Raw genomic sequence first — 12933 nt, forward strand, 5'->3', positions numbered from 1 at the left:
AAACATTGATTAGCAGGTAACGATTACATTTATTTAAAATGCATAATTGGCTAATAATCATGTCTCCATTAATCATTTCCAAGGCATTAAAAAAATTAAAATATGATCCGCTCTTTCCTCAAATAAGTCCTATTACAATTTATCACCCTGCTTAACGTTAACAACTCCCACTTACCACAACATATTCCCCACCTACTTATTACAACCTTACAAAGATAAGTCTTTAAAACTTCAACGACTGCCATAACACAACAAAATTGCAGAACCTTATTCGTCATTCCTTTGTACGTAGATACTTTTACTGCATCCCATTCAAATCCACGCAAGAAATCTAAACATACTTTGAGTGAAACGAAACAGACATGACACATTCCCATTCCTATTGAGGCAAAAGGCGCAATGTATAAGGGCTTGAACGATAACCTTTTCATGACGTAGACTACGCCGTAGCTGTGTGCTACGCGCTACGCTCCAGTTTGCTACGAGATCCGGAGCGGGTCGGTCGCGTTTGGGTTCGTTTTCGTAGCTCGATGCGAAGTCCGTGGGAATAAGTTGTGCCGGATTTTTTGATCGAATATTTTTGTTCGTTGCAACTGTTTTGTTTTTTGAGTGTCGAGTGAACAGTGGATTTTTTATTTTTATTTGTAACGTTAGTGTGAGTAATAGTTAAAAAAATTCGTGTTTTTTTTTTAAATCTTGTGTGATTTTCTCGCTAACAAAGATGTAAAGTTCATTGCTTTAGTGGAACATCTGCTACATCTACAGTCGGGGACCGGTCTTATTTTCAGATTAAGTTACTTGTGGGTTCAAACGCAATCTAACTTTTTGGGGTACTGTGGGATTCATTGTTAGTAGTTCTGACTTAGTCTAGAGTTTGTCTTTAAGCTCGATAAGGGTTGAACAATATTGTTAAATAAATATTTGAATAGTTTTCCTGGTAATATATTCAAAGGTTTTCTGAGAAATGCCCTAAATTATGATACAATAGATTTATTGTTCTAAGCTTACTAATTGAGGAAAACTCCTATCCTCTGAGTAAACAACCTTCGTTCTAGAAATGGGTTATTATATTGTCTAAATAAAAGTCCATTGTTTTATTCATCAATTGAAATATTTCTATATTGTTACTGGTACTTGTAAGGCAATAAAACATTTAGAAAATAATTGAAGTTTCTGTCCTATAGAACACTTAACTACAATAAAACAGTTGATGATTTATTGTGCCCATAAAGGTTAATCTTTGCACACTCACAATACTGAAATAAAATCATCAGATTTAAAAGCGAAAAAAGAAACTAAACACACGAGCATCACACATGTCAACGTATTCTCAAAAACTAAATGAACAACGACCAGATTTAAATGAACCGTGACTCGAATTAAATGAACATTTAAATGAAGAACAAACAAGTGACTGCTAGTGTAAAATGTACTGTTTTGGATGATATCTCGTGAATTGTTTATGAAAACGGAATGAAGAACGAGAAGACATATTTTTGGTCGATGCTGCACGCACTGGCGCTTTTACCGACTATGGCTTTAAAAGGTAAGGACTTGAATTAATTATTGCTTTATGAGGAATACGGAAATTAAATATCATTGAAGAAGTACGAAAAATTACGGTTATTAATAAAAGTAATTTTGGGCTAATGATGTAAAATATACTTATTTTTAAACGTCTGTTATATTTCCATGTATGTAACCGTTATATTATTAAGTTCAATTTGTTCTTAACAGCCTTACAATCACGTGTCTATGTCAAAGTTATACATATCATACACTATTTTCTTAGTACAATCATTGTCTACACCTGATTACGAAATATGAGTTCGTGAATCGTTACCAATAAATAAACGAACAAACTCACGTACTTATCATTATAGATAGGAATCTAAATAATATATCGTACACTATCTCAAAAATAGTAAAATACCTACCACTTCCATTACACAATGCTTGCAAAACTAAAGCAAGACGTTGGTTCCATACTATATTTTAACTAAGAAATACCATTTCCTCTTACCTAAACAGTAACATACTCGCAGCCAAGTAATATAGCCGGCATATCCCCGAGCAAAACCGCGGCTTAAAGCCGGGTTTTCACTATGGGATATAATATTATACATATTGCATCCAGAGATATAATATTTTATGAACACTGTGCATATTACATCCCAAACTATAAATATTTTTTCAAAATGTGTGACGAGCGATAAATTATTATATCTCAGGATGTAATAATATATTAAGCTTCTGCCAGCGGTTTCACCCGCATCCCGTGGGAACTACTTCCCGTACCGGGATAAAAAGCCTATAGCCTTCCTCGATAAATGGGCTATTTAACACTGAAAGAAATTTTCAAATCGGACCAGTAGTTCCTGAGATTAGCGCGTTCAAACAAACAAAGAAACTCTTCAGCTTTATAATATTAGTATAGATGTGTGTATTATATCCCATAGTGAAAATCGCGGCTTAAGCCAATGTAACGTAAACTAAACTTATTCATTACCGCTAAGCTTTTGGGCAGGCAGTTAAAATTCATATCTTATTAACTTAGCTAAGCACCACTTACCAACTTACTTATAACTTAGTGAATCTTAATTAGTAGATAAACCGCAAGCGTTATAAGTACCGTATAAATTCCTTGATTTTATGAAAATGGTTATGATTATTAGGGCAATGGATAGTCAGTTAATATTAGTAAAGTGTCTTATAAAAATTCATTCTTATAGCGTACTTTTATTTGAGTACTGAATGAAGTCCTCGTAAAGTTTCAAAACGTTTTTAAGAGCAAAATTCTTTCTCAAATGACAATCGTTTGAATGTTGGTTCGATTTCAGATTAAGTTAAGAGCATACTAAGTTTAATGTCCATTCTACTCTTTGGGCCAAAAACTGCGGCTATCTATAAAGTATCAGGACATTTTAAAACGCAAAACATTCGCAACCGCACACTACAAAACAAGAAATATATAAACAAAACAGACACCAAGATTTTCAAATATTTACCCATTTACGGGGGAGCGTACAAAAAAATATTATTCCACTTCAGCCAGTGTTTACCCAATAAATGTAAGCGTGGGTACCTATCAACAATGCACGCTGGTACTCGCAGTTAGGCGGTAAAACGCCTGACGGAATCGAACGAGCAAATAGTACGCCGGAATAAATCGCGCTAACCATTGCGAAATGTAACTGTAGTTGGGAAACGTTTAGATTGACCGAGCTTTTGAATTTGTTGTTAATTTTAGGGAAAACAACTGGGAAGTTTGTGTTGCATTTAATTTTCTTGTTTTCACTGACTATATATTACGACGAATCCTTATTATATTCTATCGTTCAATGTGAGTAACATATGCGTCACCGGAAAATAACAAGACTAGTAAGTTGTTCAATTTTCTAGGTCAACTCTCGGAAAATAATAAACGGCATTTAAAATTTACTATTTAACGCATTGAACTTTAGCTAATTGGTCAACTTACGGTACCAAGCTTATGCATCAGATCACCTACGAGTTTTGTCCACGTTGTAGATATTTCAGATATTATATTTTCATATGTATCTGAACTTGTTACTTGGCGTACAGTGATAAAACTCCAAGATCCTTAAAACAAATGCCATCTTAATTGGTTAGCCTTTTAAAAAGAATGTACTCAATACGTATTACCCTTATTAACAAACATAGAGTAAAGGTATTCCAAGTTTAAAACCTATAGAAATGTATGGTTATTCTTTTGTTTTTCCTAGTGTTTAATCCGTGTTTATTAATAAGGCCCCTACAAGTATTTTCTTTCGTCATTCATTTGTTTGTACTCAAAAGAACAAACAACATTACAAAATTGCTTTAACGAAACAGCAAAGCAATACTTTAAGGCACGCATCGACTGCCACACAAAGGCAACGTTTAGCATTGCTTAAACACAATTACTGGTTCCGCAGGAATTTGTTCAAAGCACACCGAAATCTGTTGTTTACCGTACCAATGGATGCGCACCTTTTACTGCAGATGTGAAGATCAATGAACGGTAACTAACGGAACTTAGGACTTATTAACTGTACTGAAAACGTACTATACTAATATGTTGTGATAGTAGTCAATTTAAATGATAGAAATTCACTAGAACCCTGGTAGGTATTCATACCTAAATCTGGTCATTCCTTATACACACGAAAAGTTTTAATCAAATAAGCTGAAGGAAAGTCACCATAGCCAGAGTTCGGTGTCTATCTGTGTCCTCTCAATCCTACTTATAGCTTTCTTACATTCATTAGCTTAAGTTTTATGCTGGATGTTTGTATGTAACTTTGTTTCTCTTTCCCGTAAAAACTACTGGATGGATTTTGATAAAACTTGTCAGTAATACAGCCTATATATCAGTTTATAATACAGGCTACTTTTTATCTCTGTGCGCAAAGCAATTCTCTTGAGACACGGGTGAAATCGCAGGCGGAAGCTAGTACCGAAGCTAGTAATAGTGCAAGTGACAAGCAATGATACTTATTGCTTTATCAGAACGTGAAAGCCTTATAAATGTGTGCTTCTACGTGTTTTCCTTAATCGTTTTATTGTGCTAGCTACCTTTGTTAACATGTGTGCAGGTCCTTAGAAATTAATGTTGGTGGTTTGGGTGAAATGTGTGTGGTTTTCGGGTTCTATAGGCATAAATATGTTATGTAAATATTTGAATGTTGGAAGGCCTTAAAATTATGCTCAATATTGTCGAAGATGTGACTCTTCATCGTGTATTTAATAGGTTTTAGTAAGCATTTAAAATTATTCATCTTATATCTTATAAGGTATGTCATCATTTCATTAAAGTTATGATACTCTTCATGATCATTTAATGTGATTGAGACTCGATCGCAACTGGTAGTAAGATTTTCTCACTGTTGCATAACTTTTGACTTTGCCTTAATTTTACGCAGAAATACTCCTTTGAATTGACATACATAGTTACAGGATGATGGTGAAATGGGAGAGATGAGCGTTGACAACGTACAAACAACCTTAGTCACAACAGCACCTAACCAAAATTTTCACCTATTTTCGAACCTACCATCTCCCTAAAAAGAAAGCAAGGCGTTTTTGTGTGAAACCCCATGCATTAGCATTTGGTGACAGGTGCGAACTGCCGCGAAGCCGTCACAACGGCCTTGCCCATTTTACGTACTTTTATATACGGCGTTTTATTGTTCTTTTTAGAGCTTTTTTCTATATCGGTCACATTTATAAACGCCTATGTTCGAGTATCGTAAATTGTACTATCATTTGGTTATGTGTGTCAACTATTTTTGGTTTTAGAAAGTTTTTTTTTGTTTGTTTGTGTTTTTTGGTTGTAAAAAGTTTTGTGATAAAATAGTGATTTATTGGAATAACTTTTTGAGTGTGAGGGTATTTGGCTTGATACTGATAAAATTGATAATTGTTTTGACGTTTAAACTATGATAGAAAAATTAAGATGTATTTGTAGGAACAGCTTGAATTTACTGGGCACTCCTCATAAGTGGTATAGTAGTATCTTATAACTAGGAAGTATATACATAGGTAGTCTCCATGTGTACAATAATTTATACCATGTATACCGTCCATAACAGATTTAACTTTGTAACGCCAAAAAAATAAACAAACCGACAACATATCATAAACCTGCACGTCACCATAAACTCCTAATCTTTAAACTGTAAACGTTTCCCTGTTTTTCCAGCAAAAATCGTCCATTATCGTCGTTTTTAAAGCTAAGCCCCTAATCTGACTGTAAAGGGTTGACCAAGGGTCTATGTTAAACAAAATGGACGCGATACCCAAGAGAATAATAAACTAAGGAAAGAACACCGTTATTATTTATTTATCTGAACACAATTGCGGAATGTTTTGTGCCTGAATTTTTTACTAGGTGAAAAAAAGAGGTAAAATATAAATGTATCTGGATGTCTGATTGTGGTGAAGTAATTTTCAGAGGGAACTGTTGTATGATGTGGGTAAATAATTGTATGATTGGTATGGTTTTTAGAAAAAATATGAAATTCCGTTTTTAAAGTGCCCGCACACTGCAAACTTTTTAGTCGGCCTACAAATGATGGGGCGCTTGATAAGTACAGGAGATGTAGGTATGTAGGTATAGGATTGCGCACATAACAGTGATCAGTTACCTAGCCGGGTATCAAATCAACTGAAATTTTGATTAGAATCAACATATTCTTAGGTAAAATGACTACCATCGGGCCAACTGTCAGCCGACTTTTATTTAATTTGCATTATGCGAATACTCTTACGTTTCAAATGTTACGAGTTGTTTAAAATAATACATCAATATCAATAATACATCGCAACTGTTACTGCCATGTCCTAACACAGCTAGAAAAACTGAACGAACAGTCATTAGAAATGTTCTAAATTCCATTTCATTTCCAGTCATTGGATTACAAAAAAACCAACAAAAACAGACCGTTCATTTGCTAACTACCTGTGAATAATATCGAACTTTCAAAACTAGGTTAGCAATAACAAAGAGAGTTTTGGTACTAAGTCGCTTCATCAAAGATAGGTTATTGATAACCGAATTCCAACTCTATCGTCAAATCTATAAGGTTGAATATTGATTGAAGGGGTTACGGAGTTAATTATTGAATATTTCGATGCTTCACAGGTTGACAATGATATTGACTGCGAAGAAACTTAAAAGTAAATGACAAAAGCTTTTAAGAAATTAGTTTTAAAGTTATTTTGAGTGAAAACTTTGATTTGGTCTATTTTGAGAAACTTACACTATCGATTGAAATGGTGACAAAGCATTATTCGCATCCACTATTCGTGCAATAAAATGAAGCCTTGATATCACTTGTTTTATATCAAAGATAAACCACCATATAAATTGCAAGTCATACTGCGTTCATTTCTTCAATAAATCGATAAAAAAGCTTGACCAAGTAAGTTAACCTTCCACATTATCAATTTAATGTATCGCATAATAAATCAGGAATATAAATATGTATGTATACCTGTATAACAAAATGTTCAAACCCATCCAAAAACTGGCCTTGGTAAACATAGCTTAACCTCACAGACTTATACTATCCACGTGCTCTACTAAGTTCCAAGTACTCATAAGAACTAAACGGAACTCAGTACATACAGACTCAAACTTTACAGTGATCTATGTAAATGAGAGTACTCTGAGAGGCTGTCAAAATACTGAACTGTTAACCGGCTGTATTTGTGGAATTGTAATGAGGCTGGAAGTGGTAGAATTGTGTACAGGATGATTCATTCATAACTGTAAGTTAGAGTTAGAATTTTGGAAAGTGCGTGCTGGGAACCGAATTTGAGATGGTCCTATATTTTATACCATTATCAGTTGTTAGACGCTCGTAGCTGATTTACCAGACAACCAGGCTTAACAATGGGTATTGGGTAGCCCAGGTAACTGGGTTAAGGCAGTCAAGATGGGCAGTACTTCCATGTAAATCACTGGTACTTAGTTGCATCCGATTAGACGGGAAGCCGACTTCAACATAGTTGGGAAAAAGGCCAGACAGATGATGATCACTTGCATGTCATATTAGATACCACGATGTATATACCAACACGAATAATTTCACTATGGAAAAACCAGATGAGAATGCAAGAAAAAGCCGATCAGCTGGATTCTGAAAAGTAATGTGTTTTTGGGACAAATTTAAAATTGGTGCTTAATAATTCCGTTATTTTATCTTCACTGTTGACTAAATTATCTTTGCACGTTTTTTGCTGTTCTGACGGCACAACTCAAAAATCTCACGTTGCTAAAATAAAAACGTGTTGCAAACAGCCTTTGGTACAATTTACACCTTCTCGATCGAATGACGTCCGCTCTGTGTTGGAACTTTGAAAAAGAATAAAAAATTCACGTTGATTGGGTCTCGGAGACCTGATAGCGAGTTTTGAAGTGTTAACTAGTTTTTTTTTTGTTGGCAACTTTATTAGTTCAGTGTTTAATGGCCTGTTGCTTCCGATGATAGGAAAAAGGAAAATAAGATTATGTGTTACGTGCTCTCAAAGTGGGAAGTGGAAAGTGGTCGTGTTTGAAGGAAAGTCCGAAAAAAATGCTGATGTTGAAATACCACTTTATCTTGTTTTCTTTTTAAGGTTTCTATTATCGTATGAGTTGACAGGTTTTTTTAGAAATAAAAATTATTTTAATAAGAAATGGACCAGAAGCGTTATGCAGAAGAGAAATGAGAAATAAGAAAATGCTTTAAAGTTTAGTAATGGAATTAGAAGCTTATGGAAACTCAACTAAATAAAATCATCAAAAATCTTAATGTATGTTTTTTAACTGGTGGATAACAATACGTAATAATAATATCCTACTTAACACAATATTCATATAAGAACAGTAAATTTACATTGAAAGCATGAAACTAACGTGGAATGGAAACACCTGGTTGAACTAATTATGTTATAATCGTTTGCGTGAGACGAATGAATATATCAATCGTTGCATTTTGCCTTTATAATTACTGCTGGCTGATACGTACATAGGTGCCCATTATATTTATGTAATACTTTTAAGGGAACGAAAGGTTTTTCATGTAGTTATTTTTAGTGCTAAATAATTGTAAAATTATTGAAGCTTGTTACTGAAAGCTTTGCACGAAGGAAAACAAAAGTTTTTCTTCTTAATATATAGTTTTTTTTTTCATTGTAGCTTTTAACGTATATACCTATTGACAACTAATGTATTTACTGAAGTCATAAAACATAACGAACATTGAACATTCAAAAACTACACGGGGCTTGAAAAATCAGGCTTCCCACCCGACTTCACGTAAAGTACATTATGTTTTTTTTTTAACCACGTTGCTCTTTTGTTTCAGATTCCCAAATGACAACAAAAAAGTTTTCAGAAGAGCCCGAGTTTGAGCGTCCTATTGGCAACCACACCTTCTTCTTGGGGAGAGAAGCAGTACTAGGATGTGCCGTCACAAACCTTGCCAAACATAAAGTAAGTTTTCATAATGAGGTAGATAACAGTTGCACCTTAGTATATAAATGATAGCACCGTAAACTACAAAATAATAAGAGTGGGTGTGGATTCTTTGGTTTAATTGTGGCTCCTTTTGTCTTTAATTTTGGTATTTGAGTTCAAAGGTATAAAAAGCATTCACTCACCAAAAAGAAGTAAGAGCTTTCTGCAACATTACCTGCAACGCAAGAAACATTTTTATATGATTTTCTAAAAATATGAATTTAAAAAGTTATTTATACACATAATTATGTATCACGGATGTAAACAGTAACTTACATTCTAAAAGCAACATAGTACAACTAACTTCATTTCCCATCAAGGCCACAAACTATAAATTAGCTACTTCAAACCAAACCCGTTACCGTTAACCCTAAAATTGAAAACCATAAGTTCTATAACCATACACCTTAATGATTAAAGTTAGATGGTATTCAAAACACGTTACGTTAACGCGGGCACATCACGATATACGCCATTAAGTTAACTGAAACTGTAATCTTTGTACTTAATGGATTTTAATTTTAAAATTATTGTTTGTATGTGCGTGAGGTATTATGACACGTGGATATCATATGTGCTAAATGCTAATATAACAAATAGAAAATATGTTGGTTGTCTGTACCCTGATGGCTCCGAAACTACTGAACCGAAAAATTATTTCACTGTTGAAAATCTACACTATTCCCGAGTAACTTACCTACTGGCTATATTTTATCCGGGTACAGGAAGAAATTTCCCCGGGAAGCGGGTGAAACCGCGGGAAAACAGTTGGCTATTGATAAATGGTGATAGATATGATCAAATAGAATTTCAAAGGGTATTGTAATTTAAAAGGCTATGTATTCGATTTTATAAAAGGAGTTCATGGTCATATTAGATCGAGGAATGATGTATTTGAATCAATATAGAAGTAACAGGTTATAATATAGCATAGATTAATAATCGTGAGTTTTCACAATTCGTTTACACGAATTAAGTAACTTTGGGTGCCTTAAGTACCCAATCTGGTTTTAATATCAATACAATTAGTGTTGACAACTCATTTCCTTGAAGAAACATGACAAATAACGTATCAAAATATCGTTGTGTTGGTGATCCGTAGGTTTGGTTTGTAGGTTGTTCTTTTTAGAAAATATTATGTTATATTAAGAACTTCATTCAAGTGATCTACTTCTATACTCCTATGGTGCTCAGATAAAATGTCTGATAAAGATCTGGTAAAGATACTCCATATATGTATGTATAATATGTACGACCACGCGAGTTTAGCACGGTTTGAAGGATATAACATAACTAATGACCTTTAGTATTATGCAATGTTTTTCTTCACGAATCCAAACACCTGTATGTAACTGTTACGACCACAAAACATAATAACTTGAACATCAAAGAATTAAAAAGTCGCTGAACATTTTTGCATTTTAGTGCATTTTGTAATTTGAATAAACAGTTCTATTTTCAAAGGTTTTTATTACAAGTCAAAAATTAGAGAGCTGGTCACATGGAGAAAGAAAAATCTGTTCATTATTGTAATGGAATTTACTTGTTGACACTACCTTAAACCTACATATACCAACATACTACCCGTTGCATTGTATCTCATATCGCTGTATCCCATCTGTGGGCTATTTATCTATATCGGAACAAAAACAATAGGTGCTATATCGGGAGAGTAACCTTGATAATGCCTTTGTGTCATATCTCGGTCGGGGCTGTGGGTTGACTTGAGACTGTGTTATGGTTCATTTTGTATGTGGGGTGTTTTGGTAAAAATCTTGCCTACACAAATGATATAGAATAAACATGGAACGGAGAAATTAATAGTAATGATGATTGTGTATAGTTTAATTTACAATTTGAAGTGAGGTTTAATGGATTTCGAAGAATTATTTTTCAGATAAATATGTACATAGCATACATCGAACGAAGTCGCTACATAGTGCAACCAACCCTATGCAACAGAAAATGCACGTCATCCTTCATACACAAATAACGTGAAGGTCCACGAACAAGCAAAACTAAGCCACCTAGTAAATTACTCGTTCCTAAAAAGCCACAGCTGAGACATGCACATAACTGCAGTAACTTTGAACACTTCCCTCATATAATTTAGTCTATTTAGTAACACACAACTTGTTACTGTAACAAGCCAACATGGCCGCGAGTAACACCTAGCAGATATGCTTTAAGCCACTTGTAAGCCAGTTGGTAACATGCTCCCAACTTTCGCACTTAGGTTGATATATCGCCAATAACGAGGACAAGCTAACTTGTACAGACTATAAAATTAACATCAATCCATATTTAACCTGTTAATATACGCTTTTTTCGCCAAACTTTAAATGGTATTTTTCTAAGAAACTTTTGCCAGCTTTAAGACTATAAATTTTGCGTGGAAGTTTCTAGAACAATTACTGAGTTGTATCGCAATGAAGTGAGGAATTCTTTGGATATTTTTCCATAGTTTAAATAGCTTGAATAATGTATGTTTATATAAACATAGTTTTAAAGATTAATGAATACATTGAGTGCTCCGTGATGATAGTATAAAGAGTTAATGAATAAATTAATTACGATGAAAAAGGTCGAAAATTGCTCTTTATTAAATTGTGCATGACACTGAAAACGGAGATTCACGCTCTATAAACCTTTTTGCTGGTGGAAATGATTTTATTTTTAATACCGAATGAACTGTTCTGAAATATAAAAAATGATAATTTAAATTTGAATCTTACAAGTATGGCAAACATTGAAACAATAACCCATTGAGTGCCAACAAATCTTAGCTCAAACTATTTCTAACAAAAACACAAATACCAATTTCAAAATGGCCGCGAGTGCAGAAAAAACGGGCACACTAGCAACAAAGTCTTACAACCATTGTCTGTGGCAATTAGAGCCAAAAATTTACCGATTATCCTTCATTAAGAGTTGTTTCTGGTTAGATGCCTAGAATAACAATGGCGGAATAGTGCTGCACCTTTTCACGTCGTGAATTTTAATATCGGTACACACGGTGGCTGAATGCTGTAGCATTCTTTGTTGCCTTTGCCTGTTTGCTTTCTTTTAGAATTCGTCGTGATTTTTATTCTATTGTTTTGTGTGTCTTGTATTTTTTGTCTGGAAGTGTAAATGTTTTCTTAAGAACAATATTTAGATCAGAATAAAAAAATGACGACTGGATTGGATTGGTAATATTTCAGCCCTCGTAATGAATTCAGAATATGTTATTTATTATGAAATTATGTCAAACATCAGATACAAAATTGATGAAATAAATTATTATTTGTCCATAATAAATAAAGATCAAAAGTTCAGTCAGTTACCGTTTATATTTTGTAATCATGAGTGAGTTCTGTTTATATTTAAGACAAACATACCGTGACTGAGATTCCTAATTATTATGATGTTTTGACTATCAAAATGGAGATAAAAGCCAAAGTCATCTCGTCCATGCTTACATTATGAAACTGAGTTATTTTTTTTGCTAAACGCGAAACTAAAAGTTCGATATGAATAATTTTTCTAATTATATTTATTAAATAGCCCACATATCGCAAGAAGTACTTAGTTCAGACGAGATACGACCTTTACGGGAAAAACTAGTAGGAATTATACTACAAACGTCATTATTTTATCTACTGTATGATACATTTCAACATTTAAAAACCCATCAAAAACCCGACTAGCAAACAACACCCTCGCAAAGATTACCCATGATTCAAGGGCGTAAATACAATATTTACGATATCCAACCTCTTTAGTGATCCGCCGGAAGATTTTGACAGGCCAGAAAAGTATCGGAATGAAAGATAAGGGCCGAACACAAAGGGATACGAAGGGTCGAAGACTTAACTGGGTCCCTGACCTAGAAAGAAAATCCTCATCAGCGATATGGAATCTTTGAACAGATTTTTTGAATGGTA

General features: G+C 33.9%; 1 protein-coding gene across 1 annotated transcript in view; it reads left to right on the forward strand.

Annotated features, from left to right (window-relative positions):
- Positions 1–460: 460 nt before the first annotated feature.
- LOC110384322 (limbic system-associated membrane protein) overlaps positions 461–12933 on the forward strand; it is a 51613-nt gene continuing 39140 nt past the window's right edge. Inside the window, exons 1-3 of the mRNA XM_064038990.1 lie at positions 461–655; positions 1233–1546; positions 8856–8983. Coding sequence (XP_063895060.1) covers positions 1474–1546; positions 8856–8983 — 201 coding nt within the window. The 5' untranslated portion in view covers positions 461–655; positions 1233–1473. The remainder of the gene's footprint in view (positions 656–1232; positions 1547–8855; positions 8984–12933) is intronic.

Source organism: Helicoverpa armigera, chromosome 17, assembly GCF_030705265.1.
Source record: "Helicoverpa armigera isolate CAAS_96S chromosome 17, ASM3070526v1, whole genome shotgun sequence".
NCBI lineage: Eukaryota > Metazoa > Arthropoda > Insecta > Lepidoptera > Noctuidae > Helicoverpa > Helicoverpa armigera.